Source organism: Procambarus clarkii, chromosome 14, assembly GCF_040958095.1.
Source record: "Procambarus clarkii isolate CNS0578487 chromosome 14, FALCON_Pclarkii_2.0, whole genome shotgun sequence".
Classification (NCBI taxonomy): domain Eukaryota; kingdom Metazoa; phylum Arthropoda; class Malacostraca; order Decapoda; family Cambaridae; genus Procambarus; species Procambarus clarkii.
Genome location: NC_091163.1, coordinates 40,840,570 through 40,862,247, shown reverse-complemented (window position 1 = coordinate 40,862,247; position 21,678 = coordinate 40,840,570). Strand labels below are relative to the sequence as shown.

The window sequence follows — 21,678 nt, the reverse complement described above, 5'->3', positions numbered from 1 at the left end:
GTACAGAAGACAAAGAACAGAGGACAACAGAAGCAGATACAACAGAGCTAGGAACGATTACATTAACATAAGACGAACATCGGAAAGGGACTATGAGAACGATATTGCAATCAAAGCGAAAAAACAACCTAAGTTACTACACAGTCATATAAGAAGAAAAATGTCGGTGAACGACCAAGTGACAAGACTAAGGAAGACAGAGGGGGCATATACTGAAAGTGACAAGGAAATCTGCGAGGCACTGAATGCCAGTTTCCATGGAGTGTTCACTACCGAGCCTGAGCAGCTCCCATTGTTGGAAGGGGTTACCCTAGATGAAAGACTATCAGATATAGAGGTGACAGCAGAGGAGGTAATGAAACAGTTGACAACTCTAGATGCAACTAAAGCAGTTGGACCAGACAAAGTATCACCGTGGATACTAAAAGAGGCAGCGCAGGCCCTCAGCGTGCCTCTGGCAATGATCTTTAATGAGTCACTTATGTCAGGAGAATTGCCCAGTTGCTGGAAGAAGGCAAATGACGTGCCGATCTTCAAGAAAGGTGATAGGGAGGAGGCACTTAACTATAGACCTGTATCACTGACAAGCATCCCCCTGTAAAATACTTGAAAGAATAATTAGGCTACGACTGGTTGCACACCTGGAGAACATTAGGTTTGTGAACAAACATCAACTTGGGTTCTGGAAAGGGAAATCTTGCCTAACAAACCTTTCGTAATTTTATGACAAAATAACGAGGATAAGACAGAACAGAGATGGTTGGGCAGACTGCATATTTTTAGACTGCCAAAAAGCCTTTGATACAGTACCGCACATGAGACTGCTGTTCAAGCTCGAGAGGCAGGCGGGGGTGGGGGGAAAGGTCCTAGCATGGATAAGGAACTACCTAACAGGAAGGAGCCAAAGAGTTACGGTAAGGGGCGAGAAGTCGGACTGGCGAACAGTAACGAGTGGAGTACCTCAAGGATCGGTGCTGGGACTAATTCTATTTCTTGTATATGTTAACGACATGTTTACAGGAGTAGAGTCCTACATGTCGATGTTCGCGGATGACGCAAAGTTGATGAGAAGAGTTGTGACAGATGAGGATTGTAGGATCCTCCAAGAGGACCTGAACAGGTTGCACAGATGGTCAGAGAAATGGCTGCTGGAGTTCAACACGAGAAAATGTAAAGTTATGGAAATGGGATCAGGTGATAGGAGACCAAAGGGACAGCACACAATGAAAGGGAACTGCCTACCTGTGACGACGCGAGAAAGAGACCTGGGCGTGGACGTAACACCTAATCTATCTCCTGAGGCACATATAAATAGGATAACGACAGCAGCGTACTCTACACTGGCAAAAGTTAGAACATCATTCAGAAACCTAAGTAAGGAGGCATTTAGGGCGCTTTACACTGCCTACGTAAGGCCAGTCTTAGAGTATGCCGCCTCATCATGGAGTCCCCATCTGAAGAAGCATATAAGGAAACTGGAAAAGGTTCAGAGGTTTGCAACGAGACTCGTCCCAGAGTTACGAGGGATGGGGTATGAGGAACGCCTGAGGGAACTGTGCCTTACGACTCTAGAAAGAAGAAGGGAGAAGGGCGGACATGATAGGAACGTATAAAATACTCAGAGGGATTGACAGAGTGGACATAGACGAAATGTTCACACGGAATAGTAACAGAACGAGGGGACATGGATGGAAGCTTGAAACTCAGATGAGTCACAGAGATGTTAGGAAGTTTTCTTTTAGCGTGAGAGTAGTGGGAAAATGGAATGCACTTCAGGAACAGGTTGTGGAAGCAAATACAATTAATAGTTTAAAACTAGATACGATAGGGAAATGGGACAGGAGTCATTGCTGTAAACATCCGATGCTCGAAAGGCGGGATCCAAGAGTCAATGCTCGATCCTGCAGACACAAATAGGTGAGTGCAAATAGGTGAGTACACTGTCTAGTGTTTGATGACACACTGTCTAATTTTTTATGCAGCACTGTCTAATGTTTGACGCTACACTGTCTAATGTTTGACGCCACACTGTCTAATGTTTGACGCCGCACTGTCTAATGTTTGACGCTACACTGTCTAATGTTTGACGCCACACTGTCTGGTGTATGACGCCACACACAGTCTGGTGTTTGACGCCACACTGTCTAATGTTTGACGCTACACTGTCTAATGTTTGACGCCACACTGCCTAATGTTTGACGCTACACTGTCTGGTGTTTGACGCCACACACAGTCTGGTGTTTGACGCCACACTGTCTTGTGTTTGACGCCACACTGTCTGGTGTTTGACGCCACACTGTCTGGTGTTTGACGCCACACTGTCTAATGTTTGACGCCACACTGTCTGGTGTTTGACGCCTCACTGTCTAATGTTTGACGCCACACTGTCTAATGTTTGACGCCACACTGTCTGGTGTTTGACGCCTCACTGTCTGGTGTTTGACGCCTCACTGTCTGGTGTTTGACGCCACACTGTCTGGTGTTTGACGCCACACTGTCTAATGTTTGACGCCACACTGTCTAATGTTTGACGCCACACTATCTAATGTTTGACGCCACACTGTCTAATGTTTGACGCCACACTGTCTAATGTTTGACGCCACACTGTCTAATGTTTGACGCCACACTGTCTAATGTTTGACGCCTCACTGTCTGGTGTTTGACGCCACACTGTCTGGTGTTTGACGCCTCACTGGTGTTTGACGCCACACTGTCTGGTGTTTGACGCCACACTGTCTGGTGTTTGACGCCACACTGTCTGGTGTTTGACGCCACTCTGTCTGGTGTTTGACGCCTCACTGTCTAATGTTTGACGCCACACTGTCTGGTGTTTGACGCCACACTGTCTGGTGTTTGACGCCTCACTGTCTGGTGTTTGACGCCACACTGTCTAATGTTTGACGCCGCACTGTCTAATGTTTGACGCCACACTGTCTGGTGTTTGACGCCACACTGTCTAATGTTTGACGCCACACTGTCTAATGTTTGACGCCGCACTGTCTAATGTTTGACGCCACACTGTCTGGTGTTTGACGCCACACTGTCTAATGTTTGACGCCACACTGTCTGGTGTTTGACGCCACACTGTCTAATGTTTGACGCCACACTGTCTGGTGTTTGACGCCACACTGTCTGGTGTTTGACGCCACACTGTCTGGTGTTTGACGCCACACTGTCTAATGTTTGACGCCACACTGTCTGGTGTTTGACGCCACACTGTCTAATGTTTGACGCCACACTGTCTAATGTTTGACGCCTCACTGTCTGGTGTTTGACGCCACACTGTCTGGTGTTTGACGCCACACTGTCTGGTGTTTGACGCCACACTGTCTGGTGTTTGACGCCACACTGTCTGGTGTTTGACGCCACACTGTCTGATGTTTGACGCCACACTGTCTGGTGTTTGACGCCTCACTGTCTGGTGTTTGACGCCACACTGTCTGGTGTTTGACGCCACACTGTCTGGTGTTTGACGCCACACTGTCTGGTGTTTGACGCCACACTGTCTGGTGTTTGACGCCACACTGTCTAATGTTTGACGCCACACTGTCTGGTGTTTGACGCCACACTGTCTGGTGTTTGACGCCACACTGTCTAATGTTTGACGCCGCACTGTCTAATGTTTGACGCCACACTGTCTAATGTTTGACGCCGCGCTGTCTAATGTTTGACGCCACACTGTCTAATGTTTGACGCCGCACTGTCTAATGTTTGACGCCACACTGTCTGGTGTTTGACGCCACACTGTCTAATGTTTGACGCCACACTGTCTAATGTTTGACGCCTCACTGTCTAATGTTTGACGCCACACTGTCTAATGTTTGACGCCACACTGTCTAATGTTTGACGCCTCACTGTCTAATGTTTGACGCCACACTGTCTAATGTTTGACGCCACACTGTCTAATGTTTGACGCCAAACTGTCTAATGTTTGACGCCACACTGTCTGGTGTTTGACTCCACACTGTCTAATGTTTGACGCCACACTGTCTAATGTTTGACGCCTCACTGTCTGGTGTTTGACGCCACACTGTCTGGTGTTTGACGCCACACTGTCTGGTGTTTGACGCCACACTGTCTGGTGTTTGACGCCACACTGTCTGGTGTTTGACGCCACACTGTCTGATGTTTGACGCCACACTGTCTGGTGTTTGACGCCTCACTGTCTGGTGTTTGACGCCACACTGTCTGGTGTTTGACGCCACACTGTCTGGTGTTTGACGCCACACTGTCTGGTGTTTGACGCCACACTGTCTGGTGTTTGACGCCACACTGTCTAATGTTTGACGCCACACTGTCTGGTGTTTGACGCCACACTGTCTGGTGTTTGACGCCACACTGTCTAATGTTTGACGCCGCACTGTCTAATGTTTGACGCCACACTGTCTAATGTTTGACGCCGCGCTGTCTAATGTTTGACGCCACACTGTCTAATGTTTGACGCCGCACTGTCTAATGTTTGACGCCACACTGTCTGGTGTTTGACGCCACACTGTCTAATGTTTGACGCCACACTGTCTAATGTTTGACGCCACACTGTCTAATGTTTGACGCCACACTGTCTAATGTTTGACGCCACACTGTCTAATGTTTGACGCCTCACTGTCTAATGTTTGACGCCACACTGTCTAATGTTTGACGCCACACTGTCTAATGTTTGACGCCAAACTGTCTAATGTTTGACGCCACACTGTCTAATGTTTGACGCCACACTGTCTAATGTTTGACGCCGCACTGTCTAATGTTTGACGCCACACTGTCTAATGTTTGACGCCTCACTGTCTGGTGTTTGACGCCACACTGTCTAATGTTTGACGCTACACTGTCTAATGTTTGACGCCACACTGTCTGGTGTTTGACGCCACACTGTCTAATGTTTGACGCCACACTGTCTAATGTTTGACGCCAAACTGTCTAATGTTTGACGCCACACTGTCTAATGTTTGACGCCTCACTGTCTAATGTTTGACGCCAAACTGTCTAATGTTTGACGCCACACTGTCTGGTGTTTGACGCCACACTGTCTAATGTTTGACGCTACACTGTCTAATGTTTGACGCCACACTGTCTGGTGTTTGACGCCACACTGTCTAATGTTTGACGCCACACTGTCTAATGTTTGACGCCAAACTGTCTAATGTTTGACGCCACACTGTCTAATGTTTGACGCCACACTGTCTGGTGTTTGACGCCACACTGTCTAATGTTTGACGCCGCACTGTCTAATGTTTGACGCCACACTGTCTGGTGTTTGACGCCACACTGTCTGGTGTTTGACGCCACACTGTCTGGTGTTTGACGCCACACTGTCTGGTGTTTGACGCCACACTGTCTGGTGTTTGACGCCACACTGTCTGGTGTTTGACGCCACACTGTCTAATGTTTGACGCCGCACTGTCTAATGTTTGACGCCACACTGTCTAATGTTTGACGCCGCACTGTCTAATGTTTGACGCCACACTGTCTAATGTTTGACGCCGCACTGTCTAATGTTTGACGCCACACTGTCTGGTGTTTGAGGCCGCACTGTCTAATGTTTGACGCCACACTGTCTAATGTTTGACGCCTCACTGTCTAATGTTTGACGCCACACTGTCTAATGTTTGACGCCACACTGTCTAATGTTTGACGCTACACTGTCTGGTGTTTGACGCCACACTGTCTAATGTTTGACGCCACACTGTCTGGTGTTTGACGCCACACTGTCTAATGTTTGACGCCACACTGTCTAATGTTTGACGCCACACTGTCTGGTGTTTGACGCCACACTGTCTGGTGTTTGACGCCAAACTGTCTAATGTTTGACGCCACACTGTCTAATGTTTGACGCCACACTGTCTAATGTTTGACGCCGCACTGTCTAATGTTTGACGCCTCACTGTCTAATGTTTGACGCCACACTGTCTAATGTTTGACGCCTCACTGTCTAATGTTTGACGCCACACTGTCTAATGTTTGACGCCAAACTGTCTAATGTTTGACGCCACACTGTCTAGTGTTTGACGCTACACTGTCTGGTGTTTGACGCCACACTGTCTGGTGTTTGACGCCGCACTGTCTGGTGTTTGACGCCACACTGTCTGGTGTTTGACGCCACACTGTCTAATGTTTGACGCCACACTGTCTGGTGTTTGACGCCACACTGTCTGGTGTTTGACGCCACACTGTCTGGTGTTTGACGCCACACTGTCTAATGTTTGACGCCACACTGTCTAATGTTTGACGCCACACTATCTGGTGTTTGACGCCACACTGTCTGGTGTTTGACGCCACACTGTCTGGTGTTTGACGCCACACTGTCTAATGTTTGACGCCACACTGTCTAATGTTTGACGCCACACTATCTGGTGTTTGACGCCACACTGTCTAATGTTTGACGCTACACTGTCTGGTGTTTGACGCCACACTGTCTGGTGTTTGACGCCGCACTGTCTGGTGTTTGACGCCACACTGTCTGGTGTTTGACGCCACACTGTCTAATGTTTGACGCCACACTGTCTGGTGTTTGACGCCACACTGTCTGGTGTTTGACGCCACACTGTCTGGTGTTTGACGCCACACTGTCTAATGTTTGACGCCACACTGTCTAATGTTTGACGCCACACTATCTGGTGTTTGACGCCACACTGTCTGGTGTTTGACGCCACACTGTCTAATGTTTGACGCCACACTGTCTAATGTTTGACGCCACACTGTCTGGTGTTTGACGCCACACTGTCTAATGTTTGACGCCACACTGTCTAATGTTTGACGCCTCACTGTCTAATGTTTGACGCCACACTATCTGGTGTTTGACGCCGCACTGTCTGGTGTTTGACGCCACACTGTCTAATGTTTGACGCCTCACTGTCTAATATTTGACGCCACACTGTCTGGTGTTTGACGCCACACTGTCTAATGTTTGACGCCACACTGTCTAATGTTTGACGCCACACTGTCTAATATTTGACGCCACACTATCTAATGTTTGACGCCACACTGTCTGGTGTTTGACGCCACACTGTCTAATGTTTGACGCAACACTGTCTAATATTTGACGCCACACTGTCTGGTGTTTGACGCAACACTGTCTAATGTTTGACGCCACACTGTCTAATGTTTGACGCCACACTGTCTAATGTTTGACGCCACACTGTCTGATGTTTGACGCCACACTGTCTGATGTTTGACGCCACACTGTCTAATGTTTGACGCCACACTGTCTAATGTTTGACGCCACACTGTCTAATGTTTGACGCAACACTGTCTAATGTTTGACGCCACACTGTCTAATGTTTGACGCCGCACTGTCTGGTGTTTGACGCCACACTGTCTGGTGTTTGACGCCACACTGTCTGGTGTTTGACGCCTCACTGGTGTTTGACGCCTCACTGGTGTTTGACGCCACACTGTCTGGTGTTTGACGCCACACTGTCTAATGTTTGACGCCGCACTGTCTGGTGTTTGACGCCACACTGTCTGGTGTTTGACGCCACACTGTCTAATGTTTGACGCCGCACTGTCTAATGTTTGACGCCACACTGTCTAATGTTTGACGCCACACTGTCTAATGTTTGACGCCACACTGTCTGGTGTTTGACGCCACACTGTCTAATGTTTGACGCCGCACTGTCTGGTGTTTGACGCCTCACTGTCTGGTGTTTGACGCCTACACTGTCAATGTTTGACGCCACACTGCTCTCGGTGTTTGACGCCACACTGTCTGGGTTTGACGCCACACGTCTGGTGTTTGACGCCACACTGTCTGGTGTTTTGACGCCACACTGTCTAGTTGTTTGACGCCTCACTGTCTGGTGTTTGACGCCACACTGTCTACTGTTTGACGCCTCACTGGTCTAAGTGTTGACGCCACACTGTCTGGTGTTTGACGCCGCACTGTCTAGTGTTTGACGCCACACTGTCTGGTGTTTGACGCCTCACTGTCTAATGTTTGACGCCACACTGTCTAATGTTTGACGCCTCACTGTCTGAATGTTTTGACGCCCACACTGTCTGGTGTTTGACGCCACACTGTCTAGTGTTGACGCCACACTGTCTGGTGTTTGACGCCACACTGTCTATGGTTGTTTGACGCCACACTGTCTGGTGTTTTGACGCCACACTGTCTAATGTTTGACGCCACACTGTCTGGTGTTTGACGCCACACTGTCTGGTGTTTGACGCCATCACTGTCGTGGTGTTTGACGCCACACTGTCTAATGGTTTGACGCCACACTGTCCTAATGTTTGACGCCACACTATCTGGTGTTGACGCACACTGTCTGATGTTTGACGCCAGCACTGTCCCTAGGTGTTTGGGGACGCCAAACTGTCTAATGTTTGACGCCACACTGTCCTCAATGTTTGACGCCCAACACTATCTGGTGTTTGAACGGCCACACTGTCTAATGTTTTAGACGCTACACTGTCTGATGTTTGACGCACACTGTCTGGTGTTTGACGCCAGCACTGTCTGGTGGTTTGACGCCACACTGTCTGGTGTTTGGACGCCCACACTGTCTAATGTTTGGACGCCACACCGTGTCCTGGTGTTGGCCGCACACCACCACTTGTCTGGTGTTTGACGCCACACTGTCTAGGTGTTTGAACCGCCACACTGTCTGAATGTTTGACCGTCACACTGTCTAATGTTTTGACGCCACACTATCTAGGTGTTTGACGCCACCACTGTCTATGGTTTGACGGCCACACTGTCTAAATGTTTGACGCCACACTGTCTGGTGGTTGACGCCACACTGTCTGGTGTTTGACGCCTACACTGTCTATGTTTGACGCCTCACTGTCTAATGTTTTTGACGCCACACTGTCTAATGTTTGACGCCACACTATCTAATTGTTGGAACGCCACACTGTCTGGTGTTTGACGCCACACTGTCTAATGTTTGACCCTCACTGTCACTAGGTGTTGACCGCCATCACTGTCTGGGTGTTTGACGCACACACTGTCTAATGTTTGACGCCCACACTGTCTAATGGTTTTTGGACCGCCCTCACCTGTCTAAGTTATGAGTCGCCACACTATCTAAGTGTTTGACGCCACACTGTCTGGTGTTTTTGACGCCACACTGTCTAAGTGTTTGACGCCTACACTGTCTAAGTATTTGACGACCACACGGTCTAGTGTTTGACGCCTACACTGTCTAATGTTTTTTGGAACGCCACACACTAGCTAATGTTTGACGCCACACTGTGTCTAATGTGTTGACGCCCACCTGTCTGGATGTTTGACGCCACACTGTCTGGTGTTTGACGCCACACTGTCTAATGTTTGACGCCACACTGTCTAATGTTTGACGCCACACTGTCTAATGTTTGACGCTACACTGTCTGGTGTTTGACGCCACACTGTCTGGTGTTTGACGCCACACTGTCTGGTGTTTGACGCCACACTGTCTGGTGTTTGACGCCTCACTGGTGTTTGACGCCACACTGTCTAATGTTTGACGCCACACTGTCTGGTGTTTGACGCCTCACTGGTGTTTGACGCCACACTGTCTAATGTTTGACGCCACACTGGTGTTTGATGCCGCACTGTCTGGTGTTTGACGCCTCACTGGTGTTTGACGCCACACTGTCTAATGTTTGACGCCACACTGGTGTTTGACGCCGCACTGTCTAATGTTTGACGCCACACTGTCTGGTGTTTGACGCCGCACTGTCTAATGTTTGACGCCACACTGTCTGGTGTTTGACGCCACACTGTCTAATGTTTGACGCCGCACTGTCTGGTGTTTGACGCCACACTGTCTAATGTTTGACGCCACACTGTCTGGTGTTTGACGCCACACTGTCTGGTGTTTGACGCCACACTGTCTGGTGTTTGACGCCACACTGTCTGGTGTTTGACGCCACACTGTCTGGTTTTTGACGCCGCACTGTCTAATGTTTGACGCCACACTGTCTGGTGTTTGACGCCGCACTGTCTAATGTTTGACGCCACACTGTCTGGTGTTTGACGCCACACTGTCTAATGTTTGACGCCACACTGTCTGGTGTTTGACGCCACACTGTCTAATGTTTGACGCCACACTGTCTGGTGTTTGACGCCACACTGTCTGGTGTTTGACGCCACACTGTCTGGTGTTTGACGCCACACTGTCTAATGTTTGACGCCACACTGTCTGGTGTTTGACGCCACACTGTCTGGTGTTTGACGCCACACTGTCTGGTGTTTGACGCCACACTGTCTGGTGTTTGACGCCACACTGTCTGGTGTTTGACGCCACACTGTCTGGTGTTTGACGCCGCACTGTCTAATGTTTGACGCCACACTGTCTGGTGTTTGACGCCACACTGTCTAATGTTTGACGCCACACTGTCTGGTGTTTGACGCCACTCTGTCTGGTGTTTGACGCCACACTGTCTAATGTTTGACGCCACACTGTCTAATGTTTGACGCCACACTGTCTGGTGTTTGACGCCACACTATCTGGTGTTTGACGCCACACTGTCTGGTGTTTGACGCCACACTGTCTGGTGTTTGACGCCACACTGTCTGGTGTTTGACGCCTCACTGTCTGGTGTTTGACGCCGCACTGTCTAATGTTTGACGCCACACTGTCTGGTGTTTGACGCCACACTGTCTAATGTTTGACGCCACACTGTCTGGTGTTTGACGCCTCACTGTCTGGTGTTTGACGCCACACTGTCTAATGTTTGACGCCACACTGTCTAATGTTTGACGCCACACTGTCTAATGTTTGACGCCACACTGTCTGGTGTTTGACGCCACACTGTCTGGTGTTTGACGCCACACTGTCTGGTGTTTGACGCCACACTGTCTGGTGTTTGACGCCACACTGTCTAATGTTTGACGCCACACTGTCTGGTGTTTGACGCCACACTGTCTGGTGTTTGACGCCACACTGTCTAATGTTTGACGCCACACTGTCTAATGTTTGACGCCACACTGTCTAATGTTTGACGCCACACTGTCTAATGTTTGACGCCACACTGTCTAATGTTTGACGCCGCACTGTCTGGTGTTTGACGCCGCACTGTCTGGTGTTTGACGCCACACTGTCTAATGTTTGACGCCACACTGTCTAATGTTTGACGCCACACTGTCTAATGTTTGACGCCACACTGTCTAATGTTTGACGCTGCACTGTCTGGTGTTTGACGCCGCACTGTCTGGTGTTTGACGCCACACTGTCTGGTGTTTGACGCCACACTGTCTAATGTTTGACGCCACACTGTCTGGTGTTTGACGCCTCACTGTCTAATGTTTGACGCCACACTGTCTGGTGTTTGACGCCACACTGTCTGGTGTTTGACGCCTCACTGTCTAATGTTTGACGCCACACTGTCTGGTGTTTGACGCCACACTGTCTGGTGTTTGACGCCACACTGTCTAATGTTTGACGCCACACTGTCTGGTGTTTGACGCCTCACTGTCTAATGTTTGACGCCACACTGTCTGGTGTTTGACGCCACACTGTCTAATGTTTGACGCCACACTGTCTGGTGTTTGACGCCACACTGTCTAATGTTTGACGCCACACTGTCTGGTGTTTGACGCCACACTGTCTAATGTTTGACGCCACACTGTCTAATGTTTGACGCCTCACTGTCTGGTGTTTGACGCCGCACTGTCTGGTGTTTGACGCCACACTGTCTGGTGTTTGACGCCACACTGTCTGGTGTTTGACGCCACACTGTCTGGTGTTTGACGCCACACTGTCTGGTGTTTGACGCCACACTGTCTGGTGTTTGACGCCACACTGTCTGGTGTTTGACGCCACACTGTCTAATGTTTGACGCCACACTGTCTAATGTTTGACGCCACACTGTCTAATGTTTGACGCCACACTGTCTAATGTTTGACGCCACACTGTCTAATGTTTGACGCCTCACTGTCTGGTGTTTGACGCCACACTGTCTGGTGTTTGACGCCACACTGTCTGGTGTTTGACGCCTCACTGTCTGGTGTTTGACGCCACACTGTCTAATGTTTGACGCCACACTGGTGTTTGACGCAACACTGTTTTTCCAGGGCTGTTCCACACCATGCGAGGCTATGCCACCACCTATGGTCTGGGTGTGCCCCCACAAGGTAAATAATGGCAACACTGCTCTGTTTTGCATGGCAACTCTTCTTGCATGGCAACTCTTCTTGCATGGCAACTGTTTTTGCATGTTAACTTCTTGCATGACAATTCTTCTTGCATGGCAACTCTTTTTGCATGTTAACTCTTCTTGCATGACAATTCTTCTTGCATGGCAACTCTTTTTGCATGTTAACTCTTCTTGCATGACAATTCTTCTTGCATGTCAACTCTTCTGCATGGCAACTCGTCTTGCATGGCATCTCTTTTTGCATGTCAACTCTTCTTGCATGACAATTCTTCTTGCATGGCAACTCTTCTTGCATGGCAACTCTTCTTGCATGGCAACTCTTTTTGCATGTAAACTCTTCTTGCATGGCAACTCTTTTTGCATGTCAACTCTTCTTGCATGGCAACTCTTCTTGCATGGCAACTCTTCTTGTATGGCACCTATTCTTGCATGTCAACTTTTCTTTCATGGCATTTTTTTTCATTGCAACTCTTCTAGTATGGCAACTCTTATTTCATGGCAAGTCTTCTTGCATGGACACTCTTCTTGCATGGCAACGCTTTTTGCATGGCATCTCTTTCTGCATGGCAACTCTTCTTGCATGGCAACCCTTCTTGCATGGCAACGCTTTTTGCATGGCAACTCTTCTTGCATGGCAACTCTTATTTTATGGCAACTCCTCTCGCATGACATCTTTTCTTGTATGTCAAGACTTCTTGCATGGCAACTATTCTTGCATGGCAATTCTTCATGCATGACAACTCTTTTTGCATGACAACTATTCTTGTATGGCAACTATTTTTACATGGCAACTCTTCTTGCGTGGCAACTCTTCTTGTATGGCAATTTTTGTCATGGCAACTCTTTTTGCATGACAACTCTTCTTGTATGGCAATTTTTTGCATGGTAACTCTTCTTGTATGGCAACTCTTCATGTATGGCAACTCTTTTTGTATGTAACTTTTTTTATGGCAACTCTTCTTGCATGGCAACTCTTCTTGCATGGCTACCCTTATTTTATGGCAACTCTTCTTGCATGGCAATTCTTCTCGATTGGCACATTTTCTTGTATGTCAACTCTTCTTGCATGGCAACTCTTCTAGCATGGCAACACTTTATGCATGGCAACTATTCTTGCATGAGTATAAATCCCTAGAATGTGTTGCTGGATCCACATACACCTGGGAATACTTTACACTACCTACGTGCGACCACCCCTACAGTATGCAGCACCAGGCATGGCCCTCGTGCATCCAGAAGCACGAATTTAACTTGAAAAGATGCAGTTGTTCCTGTCCCAACAACACCCAGGATGCAGTTTGGGCCTCGACCAGCATTACTTAGCTGTGAGAGGAAAAAACAGAAAGTCAAGAGACATGATAGCGACCTCCAAAATACTTAAAGGAAATTTGGTAACAGTAAAAACTATAATATCCAATGAGAGCATAGACTAGTATCTGGGATATGAGACAGACTAACACCTGGGATATGATGGAGTGAAAGAATGGTGCCCAATCACCTCTACCACTGGGTCGGGGGGGATCGAACGCAGACTCGTGAGGAAGCGAGGCCGTAGCCTGACCGGTCTTATACTAGGCACCAGGATGTGAAGTAAACTCTGGCCCCGAGGGGCGTGTTTACTGGGCAGCGCCACTCCTCCTGTGTGTGGACCATCTTCATCACTCTTTGTTAACTGGTGAAGTTAAAAACGTTATTCTGAGTAGAGTTTACTATGCTCAGTAGAGTTTTCCATCCTCAATAAAGTATACTATATGCTCAGTAAAGTTTACAATATGCTCAGTAAAGTTTACTATATGCTCAGTAAAGTTTACAATATGCTCAGTAAAGTTTACTATATGCTCAGTAAAGTTTACTATATGCTCAGTAAAGTTTACTATATGTTCAGTAAAGTTTACTATATGCTCAGTAAAGTTTACTATATGATCAGTAGAGTTTACTGTGCTCAGTAAAGTTTACTATATGCTCAGTAAAGTTTACTATATGCTCAGTAAAGTTTACTATATGCTCAGTAAAGTTTACTATATGCTCAGTAAAGTTTACTATATGCTCAGTAAAGTTTACTATATGATCAGTAAAGTTTACTATATGCTCAGTAAAGTTTACCATGCTCAGTAAAGTTTACCATACTCAGTAAAGTTTACTATGCTCAGTAAAGTTTACTATGCTCAGTAAAGTTTTCTATGCTCAGTAAAGTTTACTATGCTCAGTAACGTTTACTATGCTCAGTAAAGTTCACTATGCTCAGTAAAGTTTACTATGCTCAGTAAAGTTTACTATACTCAGTAAAGTTTACTATGCTCAGTAAAGTTTACTATGCTCAGTAAAGTTTACAATATGCTCAGTAAAGTTTACAATATGCTCAGTAAAGTTTACTATGCTCAGTAAAGTTTACTTTGTTCAGTAAAGTTTACTATGCTCAGTAAAGTTTACTATGCTCAGTAAAGTTTACAATATGCTCAGTAAAGTTTACAATATGCTCAGTAAAGTTTACTTTGCTCAGTAAAGTTTACTATGATCAGTAAAGTTTACTATGCTCAGTAAAGTGTACTATGCTCAGTAAAGTTTACCATCAACATAGAGCTGTGAGTGAAGACCTTAGTGAAGAGATAGGAGGACCCCCACCCCCCGGGGCCCGCCACCCCCCTGTACTTAGTTGATATGACTTATCAGAGTTGGTACACTATGGCCCCGGTACACTGTGGCCCTGGAACACTGTGGCCCTGGAACACTGTGGACCCCGGTACACTGTAGCCCTAGTACACTGTGGCCACGGTACACTGTGGCCCTGGTACACTGTGGCCCTGGAACACTGTGGGCCCCGGTACACTGTGGCCCTGGTAAACTGTGGCTCCGGTACACTGTAGCCCTAGTACACTGTGGCCCCGGTACACTGTGGCCCTGGAACACTGTGGCCCTGGAACACTATGGCCCCGGTACTCTGTGGCCCTGGAACACTGTGGACCCCGGTACACTGTAGCCCTAGTACACTGTGGCCCCGGTACACTGTGGCCCTGGAACACTGTGGCCCTGGAACACTGTGGACCCCGGTACACTGTAGCCCTAGTACACTGTGGCCCCAGTACACTGTGGCCCTGGTACACTGTGGCCCTGGAACACTGTGGGACCCGGTACACTGTGGCCCTGGTAAACTGTGGCTCCGGTACACTGTGGCCCCGGTACACTGTCGCCCCGGTACACTGTGGCCCTGGTACACTGTGGCCCCGGTACACCGTGGCCCCGGTACACTGTGGCCCCGGTACACTGTGGCCACGGGACACTGTGGCCACGGTACACTGTGGCCCCGGTACACTGTGGCTCTGGTACATTGTGGCCACGGTACACTGTAGCCACGGGACACTGTGGCCACGGGACACTGTGGCCCCGGTATACTGTGGCCCCGGTACACTGTGCCCCAGGTACACTGTGGCCACGGGACACTGTGGCCACGGTACACTGTGGCCCCGGTACACTGTGGCCACGGGACACTGTGGCCACGGTACACTGTGGCCCCGGTACACTGTGGCTCTGGTACATTGTGGCCACGGTACACTGTAGCCACGGGACACTGTGGCCCCATTACACTGTGGCCACGGTACACTGTGGCCCCGGTACACTGTGGCCACGGTACACTGTGGCCACGGTACACTGTGGCCCCGGTACACTGGCTCCGGTACATTGTAGCCACGGTACACTGTGGCCCCGGTACACTGTGGCCACGGTACACTGTGGCCACGGAACACTGTGGCCACGGTACACTGTGGCCCCGGTACACTGTGGCCCCGGTACACTGTGGCCCCGGTACACTGTGCCCACGGTAAACTGTGGCCCCGGTACACTGTAGCCCCGGTACACTGTGGCCCCGGTACACTGTGGCTTGGTACACTGTGGCACCGGTACACTGTGGCTCGGTACACTGTGGCTCGGTACACTGTAGCCCCGGTACACTGTGGCTCCGGTACACTGTGGCTCGGTACACTGTGGCCCCGGTACACTTTGGCTCGGTACACTGTGGCTCGGTACACTGTGGCCCCGATACACTGTACCTCGGTAAATTGTGGCTCAGTACACTGTGGCCCCGGTACACTGTGGTTCGGTACACTGTGGCTCCGGATAACTGTGGCTCGGTGCACTGTGGCTCGGTACACTGTGGCCCCGGTACACTGTGGCCCCGGTACACTGTGGCTCGGTACACTGTGGCTCCGTACACTGTGGCCCCAGTACACTGTAGCCGCGGTACACTGGGCCCCGGTACACTGTAGTTCGGTACACTATCGCCCCGGTACAATGTGGCTCTGTACACTGTGGCTCTGTACACTGTGACTCTGGTACACTGTGGCTCGGTACACTGTGGCTCGGAACACTGTGGCTCGGTACACTGTGGTCCCGGTACACTGTGGCTGGGTACACTGTGGCTGGGTACACTGTGGCTCTGGTACACTGTGGTCATGGTACACTGATCCCCCATAACACTGTAGCTCGGTACACTGTGGCTCAGTACACTGTGGCCCCGGTACACTGAGGCCTCGGAACACTGTTGCTCGGTACACTGTGCCTCAGTACACTGTGGCTCGGTACACTGTGGCTCGGTACACTGTGGCTCGGTACACTGTGGCTCTGGTACACTGTGGTCATGGTACACTGAGGCCCCGGTACACTGTAGCTCGTTACACTGTGGCTCAGTACACTGTGGCCCCGGTACACTGAGGCCTCGGAACACTGTAGCTCGGTACACTGTGCCTCAGTACACTGTGGCTCGGTACACTGTGTCTCGGTACACTGTGGCTCGGTACACTGTGGTCATGGTGCACTGAGGCACCGGTACACTGTAGCTCGGTACACTGTGGCTCAGTACACTGTGGCCCCGGTACACTCAGGCCCCGGTACACTGTAGCTCGGTACACTGTGGCTCAATACACTTTGGCTCGGTACACTGTGGCTCGGTACACTGTGGCCCCGGAACACTGTGTCTCGGTACACTGTGGCTCGGTACACTATGGCCCCGGTACACTGTGGCTCGGCACACTGTTTCTCTGTACACTGTGGCCCCCGGTACACTGTGGCCCCGGTACACTGTGGCCACGGTACACTGTAGCTCGGCACACTATTTCTCTGTACACTGTGGCCCCGGTACACTGTGGCCACGGAACACTGTTGCTCGGTACACTGTGCCTCAGTACACTGTGGCTCGGTACACTGTGGCTCGGTACACTGTGGCTCGGTACACTGTGGCTCTGGTACACTGTGGTCATGGTACACTGAGGCCCCGGTACACTGTAGCTCGTTACACTGTGGCTCAGTACACTGTGGCCCCGGTACACTGAGGCCTCGGAACACTGTAGCTCGATACACTGTGCCTCAGTACACTGTGGCTCGGTACACTGTGGCTCGGTACACTGTGGCTCGGTACACTGTGGTCATGGTACACTGAGGCCCCGGTACACTGTAGCTCGGCACACTATTTCTCTGTACACTGTGGCCCCGGTACACTGTGGCCACGGGACACTGTGACCACGGTACACTGTGGTCCCGGTACACTGTGGCTCTGGTACATTGTGGCCACGGTACACTGTAACAACGGAACACAGTGGCCACGGGACACTGTGGCCTCGGTACACTGTGGCCACGGTACACTGTGGCCCCGGTACACTGTGGCCCCGGTACACTGTGGCCACGGGACATTGTGGCTCTGGTACATTGTGGCCACGGTACACTGTGGCCCCGGTACACTGTGGCCACGGTACACTGTGGCTCTGGTACATTGTGGCCACGGTACACTGTGGCCCCGGTACACTGTGGCCACGGTACACTGTGGCCACGGGACACTGTGGCCCCGGTACACTGTGGCCACGGGACACTGTGGCTCTGGTACATTGTGGCCACGGTACACTGTGGCCCCGGTACACTGTGGCCACGGTACACTGTGGCTCTGGTACATTGTGGCCACGGTACACTGTGGCCCCGGTACACTGTGGCTCTGGTACATTGTGGCCACGGGACACTGTGGCCCCGGTACACTGTGGCCCCGGTACACTGTGACCCCGGTACACTGTGGCCCCGGTACACATTGACCCCGGTACACTGTGGCCCCGGTACACAGTGGCCCCGGTACACTGTGGCCCCAATACACTGTGGCCCCGGTACACTGTAGCCCGGGTACACTGTGGCCATGGTATACTGTGGCCTCGGTACACTGTGGCCCCGGTACACTGTGGCCCCGGTACACTGTGGCCACGGTAAACTGTGGCCCCGGTACACTGTAGCCCCGGTACACTGTGGCCCCAGTACACTGTGGCTCGGTACGCTGTGGCACCGGTACACTGTGGCTCGGTACACTGTGGCTCGGTACACTGTAGCCCCGGTACACTGTAGCCCCGGTACACTGTGTCTCGGTACACTGTGGCGCGGTACACTGTGGCCCCGGTACACTTTGGCTCGGTACACTGTGGCTCGGTACACTGTGGACCCGATACACTGTGGCTCGGTAAACTGTGGCTCAGTACACTGTGGTCACGGTACACTGTGGCTCGGTACACTGTGGCCCCGGTAAACTGTGGCTCGGTACACTGTGGCTCGGTACACTGTGGCCCCGGTACACTGTGGCCCCGGTACACTGTGGCTCGGTACACTGTGGCTCGGTACACTGTGGCCCCAGTACACTGTGGCCCCGGTACACTGTGGCCCCGGTACACAATCGCCCCGGTACACTGTGGCTCTGTACACTGTGGCTCTGGTACACTGTGGCTTGGTACACTGTGGCTCGGAACACTGTGGCTCGGTACACTGTGGTCCCGGTACACTGTGGCTCGGTACACTGTGGCTCGGTACACTGTGGCTCTGGTACACTATGGTCATGGTACACTGATCCCCCATAACACTGTAGCTCGTTACTCTGTGGCTCAGTACACTGTTACCCCGGTACACTGAGGCCTCGGAACACTGTAGCTCGGTACACTGTGCCTCAGTACACTGTGGCTCGGTACACTGTGGCTCGTTACACTGTGGCTCGGTACACTGTGGCTCGGTACACTGTGGCTCTGGTACACTGTGGTCATGGTACACTGAGGCCCCGGTACACTGTAGCTCGGTACACTGTGGCTCAGTACACTGTGGCCCCGGTACACTGAGGCCACGGTACACTGATGCTCGGTACACTATGGCTAAGTACACTGTGGCCAGGGTACTCTTTGGCTCGGTACACTCTGGCTCGGTACACTGTGGACCCGGTACACTTTGCCTCGGTACACTGTGGCTCGGTACACTATGGCCCCGGTACACTGTGGCTCGGTACACTGTTTCTCTGTACACTGTGGCCCCGGTACACTCTGGCCCCGGTACACTGTGGACCCGGAACACTGTGTCTCGGTACACTGTGGCTCGGTACACTATGGCCCCGGTACACTGTGGCTCGGCACACTGTTTCTCTGTACACTGTGGCCCCGGTACACTGTGGCCCCGGTACACTGTGGCCCCGGTACACTGTGGCCACGGTACACTGTGGCCCCGGTACACTGTGGCCACGGTACACTGTGGCTCGGCACACTGTTTCTCTGTACACTGTGGCCCCGGTACACTGTTACCACGGGACACTGTGGCCACGGTACACTGTGGTCCCGGTACACTGTGGCTCTGGTACATTGTGGCCACGGTACACTGTAGCCACGGAACACTGTGGCCACGGGACACTGTGGCCTCGGTACACTGTGGCCATGGTACACTGTGGCCCCGGTACACTGTGGCCCCGGTACACTGTGGCCACGTGACACTGTGGCCACGGTACACTGTGGCGCGGTACACTGTGGCCCCGGTACACTGTAGCTCTGGTACATTGTGGTAACGGTACACTGTGGCCCCGGTACACTGTGGCCACGGTACACTGTGGCCACGGGACACTGTGGCCCCGGTACACTGTGGCCCCAGTACACTGTGACCCCGGTACACTGTGGCCCTGGTACACTGTGACCCCGGTACACTGTGGCCCCGGTACACAGTGGCCCCGGTACACTGTGGCCCTGGTACACTGTGGCCCCGGTACACTGTGACCCTGGTACACTGTGGCCATGGTATACTGTGGCCTCGGTACACAGTGGCCCCGGTACACTGTGGCCCCGGTACACTGTGGCCACGGTAAACTGTGGCCCCGGTACACTGTAGCCCCGGTACACTGTGGCCCCGGTACACTGTGGCTCGGTACACTGTGGCACCGGTACACTGTGGCTCGGTACACTGTGGCTCGGTACACTGTAGCCCCGGTACACTGTGGCTCCGGTACACTGTGGCTCGGTACACTGTGGCGCGGTACACTGTGGCCCCGGTACACTTTGGCTCGGTACACTGTGGCTCGGTACACTGTGGCCCCGAAACACTGTGGCTCGGTAAACTGTGGCTCAGTACACTGTGGCCCCGGTACACTGTGGCTCGGTACACTGTGGCCCCGGTTAACTGTGGCTCGGTACACTGTGGCTCGGTACACTGTGGCCCCGGTACACTGTGGCCCCGGTACACTGTGGCTCGGTACACTGTGGCCCCAGTACACTGTGGCCCCGGTACACTGTGGCCCCGGTACACTGTAGTTCGGTACACTATCGCCCCGGTACACTGTGGCTCTGGTCACTGTGGCTCTGTACGCTGTGGCTCTGGTACACTGTGGCTCGGTACACTGTGGCTCGGAACACTGTGGCTCGGTACACTGTGGTCTCGGTACACTGTGGCTCGGTACACTGTGGCTCGGTACACTGTGGCTCTGGTACACTGTGGTCATGGTACACTGATCCCCCATAACACTGTAGCTCGTTACACTGTGGCTCAGTACACTGTTACCCCGGTACACTGAGGCCTCGGAACACTGTAGCTCGGTACGCTGTGCCTCAGTACACTGTGGGTCGGTACACTGTGGCTCGGTACACTGTGGCTCGGTATACTGTGGCTCGGTACACTGTGGCTCTGGTACACTGTGGTAATGGTACACTGAGGCCCCGGTTCACTGTAGCTCGGTACACTGTGGCTCAGTACACTGTGGCCCCGGTACACTGAGGCCCCGGTACACTGTAGCTCGGTACACTATGGCTCAGTACACTGTGGCCAGGGTACACTTTGGCTCGGTACACTGTGGCTCGGTACACTGTGGACCCGGTACACTTTGCCTCGGTACACTGTGGCTCGGTACACTATGGCCCCGGTACACTGTGGCTCGGTACACTGTGGCTCGGTACACTGTTTCTCTGTACACTGTGGCCCCGGTACACTCTGGCCCCGGTACACTCTGGCCCCGGTACACTGTGGCTCGGTACACTGTGGCTCATAACACTGTGGCGCCGGTACACTGTGGCGCCGGTACACTTTGGTCCCGGTACACTGTGACTCGGTATACTATGGCTCGGTACACTGTGGCTCGGTACACTGTGACTCGGTACACTGTGTCCATGGTACACTGTGGGTCGGTACACTGACTCGATACACTGTGTGTCGGTACACTGTGACTCGGTACTCTGTAATTCCGTACACTGTGACTCAGTACACTGTCGCCATGGTACACTGTGGCCTCGGTACGCTGTGGCACGGTACACTGTAGCCATCATACACTGTGGCCTCGGTACACTGTGG

General features: G+C 51.5%; 1 protein-coding gene across 1 annotated transcript in view; it reads left to right on the top strand.

Annotated features, from left to right (window-relative positions):
* Window positions 1-21,678, top strand: part of LOC123770780 (uncharacterized) — a 191,732-nt gene that overhangs the window by 144,242 nt on the left and 25,812 nt on the right. The window contains exon 3 of the mRNA XM_045762936.2: window positions 11,996-12,055. Within this exon, the coding sequence (XP_045618892.1) occupies window positions 11,996-12,055 (60 nt within the window). The remainder of the gene's footprint in view (window positions 1-11,995; window positions 12,056-21,678) is intronic.